Here is a 20,490-nt window from a genome sequence, read left to right as displayed (position 1 = left end):
TTTATGTGGGATGCCGCCACAGCATGGCTTGACAAGCAGTTCATATGTCTGCGCCCAGGATCTGAACCTGTGAACCCTGGGCTGCTGAAGTGGAGAGTACAAACTTAACTGCTATGCCACCAGGCTGGCCCCTGAATCAATGAATTTTTAAAAATTCACCTTTTATTTTGAAAACCTTAAACTGTAAGGAAAATTAAAAGAATATTACAATTAATACCTGTATACCCTTCACTTAGCTTTACCAGCAACATTTTACCGTTAACATTTTGCTACATTTGCTGTCTCGCTCTTTTTTGTGGAACCATTTGAAAATAAGTTGCTGACATCTTGACTTTGTCCCTAAATACTTTGTTGCATCTCCTAAGAATAAGGTCACTCGCCGTCATAACCACAATATCACACCCAAGAAAATTAATGATAAATCAACAATATCCAAAATACAGGCCATATTCACTTTTCCCTACTTGTTCTCAAAATTTCTTTAATAATCTTTAAAAAAAAATCCAGGATCTAATCAAGGTTCACACAGATTGCATTTTTGTTTCTTTAACCTAGAACAGTTCCCTTGCTTTGTTCTTGTTTTTCATGTCAGTGGCTTTTTAAAGAGTCCAGGCCAACTGTCTCATAGAATGCCCCACATTCTTATTTCTTTAATTGTTTCCTCATTTTTGACAATAATGCGACCAGAGGTGATGTTGCACATTCTTTACTGCATCAAGTCAGGGAGTACCTGATGTCAGCTCGGTGCTTCTAGGTTTAATCACTTGGTTGAGGTGGCGAATGCCAGATCCCCATATTGAAATATTATTTCTTCTTTGTAGGTGGTAAGTAATCTGTGATGTGCTACTTCGAGACTGCATGAATATCCTTTTTCCCCAAGAACCTTTCACCTGATAGTTTTAGCATCTATTGATGATCCTTGCCTGAAACACATTATTACATTGGGGTATATAAAATGGTGATTTTCTAATTCTATAATTTCTTTTGAATTTAATACCTGGCAATATTCTGCAAAGTAGACTGCTGCCTTCCCTTCTCTCTCTCTGAGTATTGCCATGGACTTGCAGATTTTTAAAAATTCAATGTCTATTACCATCATTCTTTTCGGTGCTTTTGGCCAGTGGTAGCCTTCTAAAGCCAATTCCTGTATCCTCTTGAGATGAGCCATTAGTCTTTGAGCCCTTCCTTTCTTTCTGGCCTAAGGTGTTCCAGGATCACACAGTACTTTCTCTGCTAATGACTTGGAATTACCCGTTTTCCAAGAAGCTCTGGTTCCTTTTGTGGAGAATGGCATTTAGAACTAAAATCTAGGTGCTATGTGTGCTTATTGCTACTGGGGTGTCATTGCCTCTGGGCCCTTTCAGTGGACAGAGTAGGAAAAATTATATTTCTAAAAATTTTGAGTTCATATTGATACTTCCAATGGAAACAAAATTACCAACATCCATATATTTACTAATTCTTATTATCATATAATACACACATCATAGTTTCATAATTATGCCTATGCCACTAACAAAAACAACTCTGAATAAAAATTTCAAAATTTCTTTGCAGTCCTTTTTTTTGTCCTTAGAGTGTATCCTACACTCTAAGTACAGAATATTGAGTTAAAAAAGTCATTTGAGGGGCCAGCCCTGTGGCCTAGTAGTTAAGTTAGATGCACTCTGTTTCAGTGGCCCGGGTTTGCGGGTTCGGATCCCGGTTGTGGACCTACACCACTCATCAGCCATGCTGTGGTGGCAGCCACGTATAAAGTAGAGGTAGATTGGCACAGATGTTAGTTCAGGGCGAGTCTTCCTCAGCAAAAAAAAAAAAAAAATCATTTGACTTATTCTTTTCTGTGTGGTTATGTTATCACTTGATATAGAAGTAGATTCATTTGTTTCTGTATGATTCCATTTTAGGGTTTGCTTTTATTTATGCTTTTTGATTTAACTGTTTTGAACATGTGAAACATTTACCTAGTTTGAAAGTGAACACTATATAAAAAGGTATTCTCAGAGATGTCTTGCTCCCATCTTTATTCCCTCCACCCCAAGCATTTATTTTGGATAGTGTGAATGACCATGGGTAAATTTCTTAGGCCCTCTGAGCTTTGGTCTCCCAAATGAGGATAATCATAGTAACTATCTCAGACGGTTGCCGCCAGGGTTCATTCAATGAGCTAGAGTTCTTAGCATGGTGTGGCTCATAATAAACATTCTGTAAGTGTCATCTGTTCATTTACTATTCATTCTCCACAAAGCCTTGATTACATTTATCAAAAAAGAGCCTTATTTTGGGCCAGCCCCGTGGCTTAGCAGTTAAGTGCGTGCACTCCGCTGCTGGCAGCCCAGGTTCGGATCCCGGGCGCGCACTGACGCACCGCTTCTCTGGCCATGCTGAGGCCGCGTCCCACATACAGCAACTAGAAGGATGTGCAGCTATGACATGCAATTGTCTACTGGGGCTTTGGGGGGAAAATAAATAAATAAAATCTTAAAAAAAAAAAAAGAGCCTTATTTAGACACTGGATCTCCCTTGATAGCTCGGAAAATCCTTACTTATCCCTCAAAACTCAGCCCAAATCTCAAGTCCTCTCTAGATCCTTAATAAGTCTTTCCTGTATCTTCATAAAGAAGCAATCATACCATTGCGTGTGCTCCTACAGGTTATGGCGACATTGGTGAAGAAAAGTTTTGTGGGCTCAAAGCCTGACTCCAGCAAGAACTGGCTGTGCCTTTGTTTTCCCACCTGTGTGATGGGAGTAACAATAGTTTGGATGAGAGGTCCATGAGTTAATACTATAAAGCACTTAGCACTTTGCTTAACAGATAGAAATATCTCGATAAGTTGTCTACTGTTGTCTTCATGTGATCATTTTGTATTTAATTTAATTTAATAAAAAATTTAAAGTATTTTCTAAGTGTGAGATATGAAAGTCCTGGAGACTTGAATGACCTTGTCTCCCTTCCTTGTAGGATGACACCATCTTCAGCATGTGTGGTTGCCAAAGTTGAATTGTAAGTATTTGTTTAAACACCAGACTATGAAGTCCTTGGTGACAGCGACAGTATCCTGTCATTTCTGGTCTCTGATCTGAGTTGACCTAAATGAATGTTTGCTGCTTAAGTGGGGAAAATGCCCAAGTAGGCTGGAATTCACCACAATAGGGCATAAGGTTGACTGTTGTATTGCTTTTCCAGAAATGTTACATATCTTTGATCAGAAGTGTACTACCTATGCTCACTGAGAACCAGGTAAGTTCAAGTTGAATCCCCAGCCCTGCCAAAGTGCGTGGAAATGCTGGTTATAACCTGATATGACCACATGGTGGCAGCAGAGGAGAGGGAATGAATAGTTTTGTTGCTGTAAGCGAGCCAAGCCACAGACTTCAGATTTGGGGCCTAAGGGTGTACGATCCATTTTAGAGAATTCGTTTTTAGGAAAGAGAACCAGAAAGTATTACATTCACACCGTTTAACAAAGAAAACAAAATATTATTTGATGAATACAACATACATATACTTAACTTTCACATTATGGTCAGTTAAGGCTGAGAAAAAACTGGCCCACGAGAAGAGGAAGGCAGTGGGCACCCACCAGTCTCAAGTAAAGAGTCCCAAGCTCCTTAGTTCAGAGTACAGTCTTTGTGTTCAAGTCCCAATTCCGTCATTTATCCCCAATAACTTCTTGTTTGTCTTCCCTACCTGTAACAGTGAGGGTGACCAACATGTGTCGAGACTTACTACTTGCCAGGTCTTTGTTCTAAACACTTTATATGTATTTTCTCAGGGAATTCTCATAACAGACCCAGAGAGATATCATCACCTTCATTTTATACTTAAGCAATTTGCCCAAGGTCAATCAGCTAGTAAATAGCAAGGTCAGGACTTAAACCCAGGAATTGGAACTCAGGACTCAGGATCTTAGTACTGCTTGGCAGCCTCACCTATGAACAGATTATAATAATGTTCACCCAAAAAGGCTGCTGGAAAGAGATGAGGGGTGCCTGCCCCATAGTTGGTGTTACGTACTGAATTGTGTCTGCCCAAAATTCATGTTGAAGCTCTAATCCCCAGTGTAACTGTAGTTGGAGATTGGGTCTTTCAGGAGGTAATTAAGGTTAAACGAAGTCATAAGGGTGGGGTGCTAATCTGATAGAACTGGTGTCTTTATAAGAAGAGGAAGAGACACCAGAGCTCACTCTATCTCTTTGTGTGCACACAGAGAAGAGGCCACGTGAGGACACAGCGAGAAGGCTAGGCCACCTACAAGCCAGGAAGAGAGCTCTCACCAGAAACCAACCATGATGGCACCTTGATCTTGGACTTCTGGCTTCCAGAACTGTAAGAAAATAAATGTCTGTTGTTTAAGCCACCCAGTCTGTGGGATTCTGGTGTGGCCGCCCAAGATGACTAATACAGCTGGTGATCAGGAAATTACAGCTATTTGGATTTATGGCCTTGTTTTCCAGGTGGCTCTCCCCCTACACCAAAGGCCTCAGGTCTCTGTCATCATCTTGTTCCTCCAGTGATTCTCTATCTGCCTGGAAACATTTCCAACCCACCCAGCAATTCCTCCTTTAGCCCATTTCCTAATTTCAACTACTCGTCCACTCCGGGCCATACCTTGTGCTTGGTATTGGGAGGCAGAAGAGAAATCAGACACACTCTCTGCCCTGAAGGAATTCTTAGTCTAATGTGTGTTGGGGATGGTTGCGGGGAGGAGGAGGAGGAACAAGGAGAGACAAAAACCGGCAGTCCTGAAAGAGTATGTTGCATACCCCATGAAAGGGGCATACAGAGGGCTGCAGTGAGCACAGAGGAGGGGGCTCAGAGGGTTGTTATGGACCAGGACTCTTTCCCTTAGAGGCTGTGGCCTCCTGAGCATCATGAGCTGATGGAGAAAAGACCAAGCTGGTTGTTATGGACTAAATGTTTGTCACTCCAAAATTCACATATTGAAGCCCTAATTCTCAGTGTGATGGTGTTACATGGTGAGGCCTTTGGGAGGGAGGTGATTAGCTTTAGATGAGGTCATAGAGGTGGAGCCCCCATGGTGGTATTAGTGCCCTTTTAAGAAGAGGAGGCGACGCCAGAGCTTCCTCTCTCCTCCATGTGAGGACACATTCAGAAGCCCCAAAGCCAGAAACTTGGTCCTCAGCAAGAACTGAATCTGCTGGCACTTTAATCTTGGACTTCCAGCCTCCATAACTGTGAGAAATAAATGTCTATTGTTTAAGCCACCCACTGTATGGTATTTTGTTATGGTAGCCCAAGCTAACTAAGACACCAATTCCTAGTAATTTCTATAAATTCAATAGAGAAAGAGAAATATGATCCCTTAAACTTATTGCAAAGGAGAGTTGGTAAGAATCACAGAAACCTCTTCTCTCCAGGGTTCATGATAAGCTTTGCTGTCCATCTTTTCCAGAGTTGTATATTTCTGACAGACTTTGTGTCACCTCTGAACACTTCCCTACCAGCTCAGACTCTCTAAAGGCAGGGATGTTCTCTCCCTTTTGGCAATCTCAAAATGTATATGATTTAGGTCAATGATTCTATAGGTGTGCCTTGCAGACCACGTGCATCAGATCACTTAGCGTGCTTATTCAAAATGCAGTCCAGCCTTAACCTCAGACCTACTGATTCAGAAAGTTTGGGGGTGGCGGGTAGAATATGCATTTTACATAAACATGCCAGGTGATTCTGATGCATGGTAAGTAGATTTGGAATAAGAATGGGGTGAGGGGAGGGCTTTTACTATTTCTCATTTCAACCCAGAGACAAATCTGTGCTCAAATACTGATTCCACCAATTTCTAGTTTGGAGCCTTGGGCACATTACCTCTCTGAGCTGCAATTTCCTCATCTGTAAAATGGGGATAATAATGTGTGCTGCACAGGATTTTTATGAAGATTAAATGGTACTATGAATGCAAAGCCACCAACACCAAATCTGGCCTATGTTTAGTTAACTTCCTACCTTGTGGTTTCCGAGGTCTGTGGTTACTTGATTTCATGAGGTATGTAGTGATGGTCTTGGTCATGCTTGCACCAACTGTTGGTTGTTCTGTGGTCCTTGGAGAGAGGAAGGGGTGAAATGGTGCTGTCTGTGTCTGTGTGGAGTCTGGCTACTTGACAAACAGAAGGTTATTTGATCAGTTTTGCTCATCTCATCCTTCCAGCCTTTGCCAATTTCAACTTCCCTTCCCACAAGAGAAGAGCTGGAAATGTTTCAGTGTAGGTTGAATCTGAGTATGGGAGTGATTACAAAGTCTCCAGAGAAGGTAACCAAAAGAAGAACTTGACTCTCTACAAAGAGAAAATGGATTTGATTATGAGATCCAAAAGGTGGAGTCATGATTCTTACTTCCAGGTACTCCTAGTCCAATGGGAAAACATGACTCATACCCTCGAAGAATCTTTGGTAGATTGGCAGAAGCTTTAGGGAAGAAACGTGCTCAGAACAAGAATATAAATCCCCAAAAGCGGACAGAGAAAGCAAGTACACATTGGTAGCTCAGTCCCCAGGACATTGAAGGAGCCAGGACATGCTGCATTGGAGAAAAAGGTGAACATCAAAAATCGTTATGGGAGCTTCATCAGTTTGCTATTACTATGTAACACATCACCCCAAAACTAAGTGGCTTAAAACATGAATCATTTATTTTCACTTGTGTGTCAGTGAGACAGCTGGGGCCTGGCTTATCTTGGATGGGCCTGCTTTTGCATCTGCTCATCTGCTGGGATCTCTGCTCTACGCTGGTCTTGCCTGGGTCACCTTAACCGGAGCAGCTCTGCTCCACACATCTCTCATCCTCCTCTTGGGACCAGTGGGCTAGCTAGGCATGTCCTTTTCATAGCAATGAAAGAAACACAAGAGAACAAATCTAGTTTCATAGCTTCTTTTCAGCCTGTGTCATGCCTCCTACTATCCTGTTGGTGAAAGCAAGTTGCGTGGCTGAACTCAGAGTCGTGGATGGAGGGCAAATTATATGGCCAAGGGCATGGATTCAGGGATGAGTGAATTGGGGCCACTGATGTAATCTACCAAATGCCTCCATGAGTTTCCTCAACTCTCCCTTCACTCCCAGTCTCAAGTCATGGCTCCCTCTCTGATGCTGCTATAGCTCTTTGTACCTCTCTCCTGGCTTGGGCCATAATCTGTGTTGCTATTATGGACGTGAGGGCAAGGACCGTGTCTGTAGTCCTAGCACCCAATAAATAAGAGTAAGAGAGAGAGAAGAGAGCGAAAAGGGAAGCAAGTAGGAACACAAGTGACAAAAAAGAGAAAACAGGACAATCACATGAGGTGAAGGAGTGCGGGAAACAGGACAAAGAGTTGTGATAAGGGTGAGGTAGGGAAGTAGCATGGTTCAGAATGAGCGAGGCTGCTTGCTTTACCAACTTCTTGGACTATTGATCCAGTCCTAGTATTTTAAAGCAGTCACTTCCACACTGAGAGTCTTTATGTGTTTATTTTTCATGTCTAATGGCTGCATTTTCCCTCTGGCAGCCCTTGTATGAAATTTCCTTTGTACCCTTAGAAGGAGTAATCAATTTACCGTTTATGGTCAGAGGGTCTCTCACTGTTAAGAGCTGTCCAAATGCTGTACTTTTGAAACGAAGGCTGCCTTACTTTATAATGCATACAGATTACATTAGAAATGAGGATGCAGTGGCAGACTCAAATTCTTTTCTCAAAATGCAGTTATTTATTTTTCTGGATGAGGTGGTTTCTGGTGCTACATGTTATTTTGAATAAACTGAAGGGTTGAAAATATTGATGCAGGGAGGGTGGTCTACATTGATGCTGAAATGGCCAGGAGTCATTTCAAGACAAACTCAAGGAATATGGGGGTGAGAAGAAGCAGGTTTCCTTGTGCAGCTCTAAAGTCTTCTGAAGAGGGCCTGCACACTCCCCTGAGCTGAAGCCGCCTCACTGGGATCAGTATAAGCTCTTCCAAGGGAACTGCTTGGAAGTGAATCCGTTATTTGCATACGCTTGTTTTGCTTAAGGTGTTAAAAATCAGTCTCTTTACATTTCATGTGAAAAAGATCCAGAAAAAAATCCTTCAGTGGGTTTATGGACTCCTTAGTTGTCTTTCTAGGGATGGGGGAAGGATTTAGCCTCTTGTCCCCAGGTCGACGTCCTCTTCTAGGGTTATCTGAAGTAAAACAAGAGTCCAGATCTAGGTGGGGGTGGGGAGAGAATGGGGCTCAGGGACCCACAGGCCTGGTGTTTGAGGCTATTTACGTGCCCACCATTCCCCTCTCTTGCCTGTCATAGTGGGGGTCTAGGAGTAGATTAGGCATCAGCTATCACAGTGCCTGGCACATAGCAGATGGTCAATAAATATTTATTAATTTGAATTGAGTGATGTTTTGTGGTGTGGAGGAAAGAGCATGAGAACTGGGACTTAAATTGGTTGGTAGAATGAACTAGGACAAACCTCCTCACCTCTCTGAGCCTCAGTTTCCCTACATTCGAAATGAGGATTTTTCCCTGGGCCATTGTGAGACGTAAAAACTCTTGTGATGCTGGTCATCGTCGTCCTGTAGAAGGCGCTGACCTTGCTGAGGCAGAGGCCAGGGGCAGAAGCTAGTCTGTGCTACAATGTGGGTGGTGGGGACTAGCAAGAGTTACTACCCCTCCAGGGATTGTGGCCTGACATCTGAGCAAGATGCTCAGGTGAAGGCTAGTGGGCCAGAAGAAGGGAGCAATGACAATCCCCTGCACCCCACAGTGCCCCTCTTCCCATATGTAGAAACATTTCCTGGAAGGAGACCAGAAGACAGACAAGGCAACAGCATATCACACATGTATTCTCTGTGGCAGGTTCTAGAGACATAGAGAAAACTCAGGCAAGGTCCCTGATGGTCAGCAGATGATGCACCCTATGCCGTAGGCTAGGGCTGATGGTACAGGTATGAAGTGGTTGATGAGCATCATGACCAGTGTGTTTGTGAAGCTTTAGAGAAGGCAGAGGGAGGAAGGGGGTTGTGGAACAGGAGACAAGTTATTGATGAACTAGCAAGGATCTGGCATCATAGTATCAACAGGTAACCTGGGCATGGTGGAGGAGGAAGTGGGACCAGGAAAGGATGGTCTCAGTGTTGTTGCTGGGACAAGCTATGGGGCACTGGCGGGCCCAGCAAGGAAGGTTGTGTGACCTTGGGCAAGTCCCTTAACCACTCTGGGCCTTGGTTACCCAACTTATTGAACGAAGGGGTTGAATCAGATCAGGGGCACCTCGGGGTGCCTCGGGGAGGCTGAGAAAGTGGGCTACAGGCCTTTGACCCTCACTTTGCCTATACTGTACTGCTTTTTTTTTTCTTCCTGTTTTATATATTATGTTTCTGTGTAAGATTTCATTAGAAAAAAAGAGTGTTTTTTTTTTCCTAAAGCTATTGGTCTAAAGACCTTTAAGTTCCCTTTTAGATCTAAATGGCAGAGTATAACAGTTCCAAGACCAGGTGGTGGCAAGCTCATTCATGGGAACTGGAAAGGCCCATGGGTGAGCCAGCTGCAGGCCTCCTCCTCTCTGGGCCAAGGAGGGGGAATTCCGTGTGGATTTCTTGGAGAGACACAGACAGGACATAAAAGCTCCAGCCTCATAAACCTGTTTGGTAAAAATTGGGGCACATCGTGAGGACCTTTCAGACTCCCAAACGTGTCCTCACCTGAGGCGGTGCACCTACCTCAGTCTGGGATTTCTTCCTGCAAGTTCTGCCACTGAGGCTCCAAACCCTGGAGTCTGGATCCTATGGGGCCCAGTTAAAATATGCCTGAGTTGGGCCGGCCCCGTGGCTTACCGGTTAAGTGCGTGCACTCCGCTACTGGTGGCCCGGGTTTTGCACCAATGCACCGCTTCTTCCGCCATGCTGAGGCCGCGTCCCACATACAACAACTAGAAGGATGTGCAACTATGACATACAACTATCTACTGGGGCTTTGGGGCGGGGGGCGGGAAAGGAGGAGGACTGGCAATAGATGTAAGCTCAGAGCTGGTCTTCCTCAGCAAAAAGAGGAGGATTAGCATGGATGTTAGCTCAGGGCTGATCTTCCTCACACAAAAAAAAAATGCCTGAGCAACTCAAGTAGCAAAAGGGCTTGTTTTGGCTCTGCTGCCAACTAACTCATCACCTTTGAGCCTCAGTTTCCTCACTTATAGAGTGGCAATAAGAACATCCATGGTTTTTGTGGGTAAAAATTAGTGAAGTTCTGGTATATGATAAAAACTTAAAAAAATCCCTCTTCCGTCTGCCCTAATGTCTGTTTTGCATTCTCTTCTTCTCTGCTTTGCTTAATTAAATTAATTTATTTATGGTGCCTGCGCACTGTGTACTCCTTCTACAGAATGCCAGGTGTGGCTGAACAGGTGGCAACATAGCAAACAAGTACAAGAACAAAGAATAAGAAAAATGAACAGCTTCTATATGCTTATTAGCATAAAAATACAATCATTTATTCATCTCACATGTCCGGACTACCTTCCGTGTGCTAGACTGGGTTCACTGGGAGAGGTCAGCCCTCTACACACGGGTATGTGAACTTTTGTCCCTGTCCCAGATAGTTGAGAAGTCAATTTATTTGAGAATACATGGTGATGTGACTGAAAATAAAGTGCCAGACCCCCAAAGCAAAACATGGGGCTGGTGCACCCTCCCATGTGGCTTTAAGTCCTCAGAAAATGGTAGAATGCTCTTGAATTGCCTGAGAACGACTGTTAGAAGAGGGAATGATGTGGCCGACAGGGCCCAGGTTTTGCCACCTAAGAATTGTGTAAACTCGTCACTTCTCTTTGAGCCCCAGTTTCCTCATCTATAAAACTAAATCATAATATCTGCTTCCCTGGTTATGGGAATAAAGTAAGATCAGGCAAGGATCTGCTTCATAGTGGGTGCTCAGAAAGTGATAGCTATTATTATGATTTTGGAAAAAGCATGGAACAGATGATCACAATCATGAGTTGTCACTGTGGGCGATGCAGTCTGTCCTTGGTGGGGTCCAGGCCTCAGGAGTCACCAGCTGAGATCCTTCGTCCAGTGAAAAGGGCTCAGAGTGCCCCCTGCACGTCGCGATTCCGGAGGCTGTAGATGACAGGGTTTAGCATGGGGGTGACTACAGTGTACATGACAGTGGCCACACGGCCCTGCTCAGCCTCATACCGGGTTGTGGGCTGGAAGTAGACTGCGATGACTGTCCCATAGAAGAGGCCCACCACAGCCAGGTGGGAACCACAGGTGGACACAGCCTGGAGCCTCCCAGAGGCTGAGGGCAGCTGGAGCACTGCGGCTGCAATGGCCCCGTAGGAGGCCAGGATGAGCAGGAATGGAGTGACCACCACCGCGGCCCCCTCAGTGAAGATGAGTAGCTGGATATGGCGGGTATCAGAGCATGAGAGCCTTAAGAGAGGCTGGTGGTCACAGAAGAAGTGGGGCACTTGGTGGGAGGCACAGAAGGATAGGCGGGCCATAAGCAGGATATGCAGGAGGGAGTGGATGTGGGACACCACCCATGCAGTCCCCACCAGGGCTGTGCACATGACCCGGGACATCCTCGTGGCATAGTGGAGGGGGTGCCGGATGGCCACGTAGCGATCATAGGCCATGGCGGCCAGGAGACAGCTATCAGTTACACCCAGGGCAAAGAAGAAGTACATCTGGGTCAGGCAGCCAACCAGGGAGATGGAGCGGTTGTGGGCCAACAAGTTGGCCAACATCTTGGGCACAGTGATGGAGGTAAAGCAGAGGTCAGCAAAGGACAGATGGGCCAGCAGGAAGTACATGGGTGCATGCAGGGCTGGACTGGCCCAGATGGCAGCCACAATGAGACCATTACCCAGGATGCCCACCATGTACAGGACCAAGAAGAGCACAAAGAGGGGCCATCCCTGTCCAGGACTTGTTGTCAGTCCCAGTAGGGTGAATGAGGCTCCCTCTGAAGACTCGTTGGCAGCATCCATTGCTGGGCTGGTTTTTCACCTAGAACTCCAGAGGTTCCTTTACTAGTGGATCATTTCCCCAGTGTCTAAGGAAAAGGGTGAAGGGTCGCTAACTTGCTCAAGGCTTCCTGGCCATGAGGAAAGTCAGGGGTTTGGAGTCAGACAGCCCTGGCACTACACATAGGTGTGACTGTGGGCAAGTCATTTTACCTCTCGAATCTTCTTCCTTTCTGGGCCTTAGTTTCCCCATCTGTAAAATAAGGGAACTGAATTAGGTGATCTTCAAGTCTGTGTCCAACTTTGATACTTTGTGATTTTAGGCAAAACCAGAACAAAACGTATCACCCAGGATGTAGTCCAAAGAAGGAGGAAAATATGAAAGAAAATATACAACAGAGAGAGGATCAATACAATGGTAAGAGATCTGACCAACAGGCATTTATTTCAGGAAGGTAGGAGTGGAAAAAAACCAACACAAGATGGAAAGGAGGATCATATCAAAGAACTAACAATTCCAAATCTGAAGGGCTCACATGTTTATACTGAAATGCATACGAATCCACAACACCTAGACCAAAATCATGACATTTTAGAACATTGAGGATCAAGAGAAGAACCCAATACCTTCAAGGACATGGGGTGCAAGGATCTAATGATAGTCAGATAACCAGACAGCCATCAAATGTGTCATCATCAACAGTAGACGACAGAACACAGTTGAGCCATATCTTCAAATTCTAGAGAAAAAAAAGATTTGAACCTAGAATTCTCTACAAGCCAAAATATTAATCAAGTGTTAGAGAAGAATAAAGATATTTTCAAAAATATAAATAAACATATTTGCAAAAAAAAAAGTAAAAGAAAATTAAAAAAAGAATCTGGATGACTCCTCATATTCCATGAAAACTTTTCCCCTGAAATCAAATGCTTACTGAGCATCAAGCAAATGCACAACCCTTTGTGAGAAACTTACACGGACAGATGGACACACCTGCCAGGAGCAGGAACTTAACTCTTAAGGATTGAGGCAACTTGTTTCAATGATTCCATTTTTTCCAGTCTGAATCTCATTGCAGAAATCTTGGACAATTCTCCAGGAGGGGATCTTGAAAGGAGAGGGATTTTAGGACAAAGGTTTGCTAAACACTATGCTGAGGCCATCCCCACAGGGAATATCTCCTGATTTCTTTCCATGTCTTTCTCTATTAAAAAAATAATAATAAAATAAAGGCCCTCTGTACCCTAGCATCTTCCTTTTCTTCATCCACGGAGCAAGAAGAATCTTCTGGCTTTGGCTCCCTGTAGAACATTTTTTCTCAAACTCCCATTCATGTCCCACCTTCTAGGAGCGAAAGAGGATCAGGGTGAGTGGGGAGGATAGAGGGGGAAAGCCTGCTTACAAAAGGGCTTTTTTGGAAACTGGACCTACTCTGACCTATGTTTAAATTGGTCTCAATAAGCATATTGAAATATATGTATATCTCAATATATATATATAAATATACTGAGTTGTTTGCTGAAATATTCATATGTAATCACAAACACACTTGTGCAGGCATACATACACATGCAGCCTCAAGCTGGTCTCTGCAAATACACAGGCACAATCAGTCATATACAGAAATGTGGACCCAGCACATGCATTCACACCTAAGTAAGCAGACGAGCATAACCACAAGACCCACAGACCCAGATCGTCATACACATACACAGATGGTCAAATGCAATCACAAAATAGCTCTGAGGCCAGAGAGTGACAATCATAGGCTCATGATGGGTCACAGCAGAGATGTGTCACCCTAGAGGGGCACATCCATATACACACTGCCCCACTCGCCAATGACACTGTTGTACAGTGATGCTAATGCACAACACAGCCTCACAGAAACAGCACACACTCTCACACTCACACAGTATGACTCATGCTCACAGTCACACACAGGAAGACAGATCTGTACACTCTCCAGCCTGGGCCCTTGCCCCAAGTGCACCCTCTGGCCTCTCCACATCGCAGGAGGGAACAGTAGCAGGGGCCAGGTGTCGCCTGTCATTGGAGGGTCTGAGGAGGGAATTATTGGCCACATTTATGGGGTTTGGCGCTTTGGGAACACTTAGCTTCTCTCCAGAGGCAACATCCCTCCTGCCTTCCCCTGGCCCTCATCCCTGGGGTAGGAGGCAACTCAGCCCTGGGGCTTGTTAGCCTTCCTCTCTAGGGCCCAATTTGATGGGGGAGGTGGTGGTTGGTGCTGTCTGCAACTCGGGGGACATTCAGGAGCCCCATGCTTGGCGAAGCTGCTGCTCCCCAATCTCTATCTTGTGAAGGCTAGAGAGAAGGGTCAGGCTGACTCCTGAGCCCCAAGGAGAGTGACTGGGGTCAGAGGAGCTCAGGGTTTACGGCAGTAGCTTCTGGGCCTGAACCTTCCTGTCCCCTCAGCTATTGCCGGTGGCTTCTTGTAGGAAGTGTAGGAGTGTGAGAGAGATTGTACCTCATGGCTGTGGCAATATGTATGGCTGTGTGACTGTGTGTGTGAGTGTGTAGGATTGTATGGTTAGGTGTGGAGAGAGTCATCACGTCTCTGCCACCAAATGTGTCCATGAGCTTGAGTGTGTGTCTGAGTGTGCAGCTGTATCTGTGTCTGTGTGGATGGCCATAATTGTGAGAGTGTTTCTTTGTGCATGAATGTTTCCAATAGGGGATTGAGTCTGTGTTGGAGGGGGTATGTGTTGCTGTGTGTATTGTGGCATAAGGGAATTATGCCTGTGTATGGCATTCCAGGTGGGAATGGCTTTGCATGACTTGGTGTTGGAACAACCATGAAGGGCTATTTTGAACATATGAACTTTCAATGATCCCCTAAGTCCAAATTCCCCTACCTGATATCCAACCCATGGGCTGTCCTTCCCATTCCCAGATCCCAATCTTCTAACTTCCCTCCACTTCTTTGCCAACACACCCCTCTCAGGTGAGTTAAATTGGTCTCCTAAGAGTCTCTTGCACACACTGAGCTCATTTCACCTCCAGGCCTTTGTGTCTGCTTACCCTTCCCCCATGGAATTCCCCTTCCCTTAATTCCTACCTATGTAGCAGGGCCCAACTCATTTTGTGCAATAAGTGCCCTAAATCAGAACCCGAGTCTTCCTCACTCCAAACCTGCTCTTGTCCTGACTCCCTGTTTTAGGAAATGGTGTTGAAGGAGGTTTAAAAGGGAAATACTTTATCAAAATTCGGGAGCTTTACTGGGCATCTCACTTTAGGAGCTAAGATCTGACAGTTTCTCTTCCTTTATCCTCCAGATTGGGCTCTGTTACTATCTTCCAATTCCTCCTCTTCCCTCTTGTTTGTTTTCTTATCTATCAGATAGGCCCTGCATAATAGCCTGCAACTTTACATTTCCCTAGTTTATGTGTAGAATTTACGTAATTATCTTATCTGGCTGGTCCACTGAGGCTAAACATGTGGGAGGACCCACGGACATCCTGTAGGGACAAGATGATGGAAGGGGCCATATGCCTCTGGACACTTTCCTCTGATTGTAGTGGGGGCTCCACATCATGAGAGCCCGAGAACTCAGAAAAAAAAGAAAAGACCACAGAGGAGGTCTTTGAGTATAAACATCATTGAATTGGGGGCAAACCTCACATTCTCAGTCCCGTGGTTGCCAACTCTTCTGATAGTGCCTCCAATCATTGTCATGACACTTGAGTTGCTATGGCACATGGCAACTCCTACCTTTAAATTTAAGAAACATCAACCTTTATCCAAAACTCTAAATGTCTTAAATTAAGATGCAAAATGTCGGTTTGATACTTAAAATACTCGTCTTATGCCTAACTCTCTTCTATTTCTGAACCTAGTCTAACTGTAATAATAACTAGACTATGACTTAAACTTACAAACGTTATCCACACACCAACTTAACTTAAATCTAACACAGCTCTAATAAGAACTAAACTCTAATTCAAGTTTAATCTAGCAATAAAAACGTTACTGGAACTCCAATCTGGATTAGTCCTGCGCTCTAACATTAACCATAAAATTTTTCTAATAAGAGTTAAGGTATCCAAACTCTGACTCCTAAATTTATCCCAAATCTATTACTAATTAAAATCAATTCAAATTCTAAAATTTACATGATTTTAATTCAATCTTAAATTTGCCCAATTGCTTTTAAATTCTAAACCTAATCCTGGCTCTACTCTAATGCTAACCCTAGTCTTAGCCACGTCCTTAACCCTAATGCTAACCCTATTCTAACAGTAACCATAATTCTGATCCTTTCCTAACCTCTTTCAAATACCTGAACTAATATAACCTTGGACAAATCCTAACCTAACTGTTGGGATTTTAGGACTGAACTCATGTATCTGGTGCTGTTCAGCTATTTCTCTGAGAGATGGAATACGTAGGGAGGGATATTTGCCCCACCAGATTCAGTCCCATTCTTTGGCATGAGTGGGTTCTGAAGATACTCTCTTGGGGTCAAGGAAAGCAGGAGCAGACTCACTGGTCATGAAACCTTAAAAGGGCAAGAATCTAGAAACACTTGCAACCAACACAGCTCTTACCTGGTGTTTCTGGGAATCTTCTCTTAGAAGTACAAGTGGCAAATAAGCCTGTTACTTCAACTGGTAACATCTAGGAAATTTTATGTTTTGGACATTGAGGAACCTAAGGCAGCTCAATAGCAAATTAACTTGATCTTGGTTCTGACTCTAGGTCTAGCCCTAGATTCCCCCCGGGTTCCTGCCCTCCTTCTGTAAGCTTCCTTTTCTCCCCTTTTCAGACCCTTAAACAATGACAAGAGACACCCAAGCCAAAGGAATGTACATCTTTACCCATAGTGACAAGGGCCAGAAAGTGTCCTCCTCATCTCTTCACAGTCAGTCTTATTTATTTATTTATTTTGTGAGGAAGATCAGCCCTGAGCTAACATCCATGCCAATCCTCCTCTGTTTGCTGAGGAAGACCGGCCCTGAGCTAACATCTATTGCCAATCCTCCTCCTTTTTATCCCTTTTTCTCCCCAAAGCCCACCAGTAGATATTTTATGTCATAGCTGCACATCCTTCTAGTTACTGTATGTGGGCCGCCGCCTCAGCATGGCCGGACAAGCGGTGTGTTTGTGCGCGCCCGGGATCCGAACCTGGGCCGCCAGTAGCGGAGCGCACACACTTAACTGCTAAGCCTAAGCCACAGGGCTGGCCCCTCTTCACAGTCAGTCTTAACCAGCCTCCTGGGACTTCTCACCGACGCCCCCACCCAGAACAGCAGAATCGGCTCCAGGTCCTTCTGAGGGCCTCCTTGACCTCCTTGTTACGGAGGCTGTAGATGAGCGGGTTGAAAGCTGGGATGACCAGGGTATAGAATAACGATGCCATCTTGTTGGTGTCCAGGGCGTAGCTGGAGCTGGGACGCAGGTACACGAAAATGAGTGTCCCATACAGCATGGCCACAGCCGTGAGGTGGGAGCCACAGGTGGAGGCTGCTCGCTGACGGCCCTCAGCAGAGTGCATGCGGATCACAGCCCCAGCAATGAAACCGTAAGACACGGCAATAACCAACACCGTGGCTGTCTGGATGAAGCCGCAGACAGCGAAGAGGAGGAGTTCATTGAGACTGGTGTCATTGCAGGAGATGGCCAGCAGTGGAGGGATATCGCAGAAGAAGCTGTTGATCTCCCGGGAGTGGCAGAAGCTCAGGTGGAAGGTGAAAGTTGTGTGTACAAAGGCACTTACTGCCCCGCCCAGGCCTGAAGCTCCCAGCAAGGCCAGGCATAGACGCCGTGACATGGCTGTTGTATAGAGAAGAGGGTTTCCGACGGCCACGTAGCGGTCATAGGCCATGGCTGCCAACAGGCAACACTCAGCATCAGCCAACCCTGCAAACACAAACATCTGGAGGGCACAGGCTGTGTAAGGGATGGTGGCATGGGGCAGCAGCAAGTCCACTAGCATCTTGGGGCCAATGGCAGAGGAATAGCAGGCATCCAGCAGGGAGAGATTGGCCAGGAAGAAGTACATAGGTGTGTGGAGCCGGGCATCCACGCGGATGAGCAGCACCATGCCCACATTTCCCAGCAGACTCACCAGGTAGACAGGCAGGAAGACCAGGAAGAGGGTCACGCGCAGGTCCCAGCGATCTGTGATGCCCAGAAGGATGAATTCAGCAGGGACCACCCTGGCCCAGGTGAAGTTCTCTGGAGTCATCCTGCTGGACAGAGACTGAGGAGAGGGAAAGCAAGAGGGAGATGGGAGAAAAGTCATGGCCATCATGGAGGAGAAAGCACTTTGTACTGGGAGTCAGATAGACTTGAGTTTCAGTCCTAACTGTGTAACAAAATTGCTATGTGACCTTGGACAAGCCATATAACCTCTCAAAACCTTCCTTTCTAACTCTGAGAAGTCACTACAATTTAACCTTCATGAGGTCAGTAGTCCCGTCTGTGTAATTCACTTTTGTATCCATAGTACTGAGAACATTGCCTGGCACATAGTCAGTGCTCAATAAATATTTTTTAAATGAATGATGAATGGGATGATAGTTAGTGTCTGGCAAAGGACTGAAAACTCCATGACTCTATATGCATTACTTTCTCCAGTTTCCCAAGGAGGAAAAGAGACAATGGAATGGGCAGAGTCTCCTGATCCAAAGGGTAACGCTTATGGGTTTTGAAGTTTGTTGTGAAGACATCTTTCCACTGGAGTAAGGCCTGGGAAGGAGGGTGCAGCAGTGGCTGGTATCTTGGGGAGATAGCAAGGAGTGGAAAGAACAGAAGATTTGAATGTATTCCAGGGCCAGACTCTTCACGTCTCTGAGCCTCAATTTTCTTATCTGTGTAATGAGGAAAAAAACCTACAAGGCTTCAATGATTGATAATGCATGTAAAGCATCTCACGCAGGGCCTGGTGCACAGCAGGCATTTCACAAAGGTCCAGTCAACTGCATTGAGTTGAGCCTGATGCCTCCACACTGGAAGGAAGCAACTTGAAAGCAATCAAAAGCAGTGTAATTTCCAGGAAATGTAATGTTGCTTCACACTGCTGTGCCTTTCTACTTGTTCCCTCTGCCTAGAACCTATTTCCTCTTTTTGTGTTTGACAAAAACTCTCTCTTACGTAAAGCCATCCCTGATGTACTTAAAGGAAACTAAACTTCTCCCTTGTTTGTGCCCTGCTGCACTGGAGATTACCTCTATCACAGCACTTAATTCTTCTTTTGTAAATATTTTTTCATGTCTGTCTTTCCTGTGGACTTTTAGCCCCTTGACTCATTCAACAAACATTTGAATATTTCAAATATTCACTCAACAAACATTTATTGGGTAGTACTATGGGCTACAAATGGCCCTGCAATTCATTTTTATATATCCAAGATCTGCTATAATCAGTGCTCAATAAATGCTAGTTGAATGTACAGAACAGTGGAAAGGGTATGAACATTAGCAGCATGCAGACATGATTTTGAGCCGGGGTTCCACCACTTTCTGGTGTGTAACTTCAGGCAAGTCACTTCAGCTCTCTCAGCCCGTTTTCTCTGTTGGAGGGTTCTAAGAGGCAGTAGGAATGCAGCACAGGGCCTGAAGCTGAGTAAATTCTCTTTCCCCTTCCTTTAGGAGAAGTTTAGATGTTTGAGACTTACCTGTGCCTGGTGTGGATGATGAAGGTCTTCCTACAAAGCACAGCTTGGATGGAAAAATAGGACGATATCACATGTTGGTGGGGTTGTGCTGGTGGAAATGTAAATCAAGACATTTGGGGGACAATTTGGCAGTTCACTACCCACAACTGTGCATACCACAGTATCTTAGTCTGCTTGGGTTGCTATAACAAAGTACCATAGACTGGGTGGCTTAAACAATAGACGTTTATTTTTCACAGTTCTGGAGGCTGGGAAGTCCAAGATCAGGGTGCCAGCACAGTTGGGTTCTGGTGAGGACTCTTCTTCTGACTTTCTGGTGCCTGCCTTCTTGCTGTATCCTCGCATGGTGGAGAGAGATAGAGAGCAAGCCGTCTGGTCTCTTCTTATAAGGGCACTAATCCCATCATGAGGACCCCACTCTCATGACTTTATCTACCTCCCAAAGGCCCTACCTCCAAATACCATCACATTGGGGGTTAGCGTTTCAACATACGAATTTTGGGGGGACACAAATTCAGTCGATAACACCTAGTAATTCCACTTCTTGGTGTTGACTTCTGAAAAATGTACATGAGGAGGCATGCACAAGGGTACATGCACTCCTGGACTGTTTGTAATGGCCTAACATTAGCCAAACCTAAATGTTTATCAATAGGCTTATGGGAGTTAAACAGAAATGGATTCAACTTATATATATCAATGTGGAGAAATCTCAAAAATATATTGAGCTAAAAACCTAATTTGCAGAAAAATACCAATTGATGAAACGCACAAAACAAGAAGATATGTTTTTATGTATACGTATATAAAACGTAGTGCTGGTTGCTCCAACCAGAGATGGAGTCCCAGCTAAAGGGCCCCAGGGTATCTCAGAGGGTTCATCGCCTTTGCCCCATCCCCACATCCAGAGCTGATTCTT

The 20,490-nt window shown here is 44.9% G+C and overlaps 2 protein-coding genes across 2 annotated transcripts; both read right to left on the bottom strand.

Moving 5' to 3' along the window:
- Nucleotides 1–11,046: 11,046 nt before the first annotated feature.
- Nucleotides 11,047–11,955, bottom strand: LOC131393740 (olfactory receptor 1K1). The gene has a single exon (XM_058524781.1). It carries the CDS (start codon nucleotides 11,953–11,955, stop codon nucleotides 11,047–11,049), a length of 909 nt encoding a protein of 302 aa, XP_058380764.1.
- A 5,222-nt stretch (nucleotides 11,956–17,177) lies between these two features.
- LOC131393739 (olfactory receptor 5C1) lies at nucleotides 17,178–18,140 on the bottom strand. The gene has a single exon (XM_058524779.1). The coding sequence runs from the start codon at nucleotides 18,138–18,140 to the stop codon at nucleotides 17,178–17,180; it is 963 nt and encodes a 320-aa protein (XP_058380762.1).
- Nucleotides 18,141–20,490: the final 2,350 nt, after the last annotated feature.

The sequence above is a fragment of the Diceros bicornis genome, chromosome 28 (genome assembly GCF_020826845.1).
Source record: "Diceros bicornis minor isolate mBicDic1 chromosome 28, mDicBic1.mat.cur, whole genome shotgun sequence".
NCBI classification, from domain to species: domain Eukaryota; kingdom Metazoa; phylum Chordata; class Mammalia; order Perissodactyla; family Rhinocerotidae; genus Diceros; species Diceros bicornis.
Note: the sequence above shows the minus strand (reverse complement) of the source record. Positions and strands in the feature narration are given on the sequence as shown.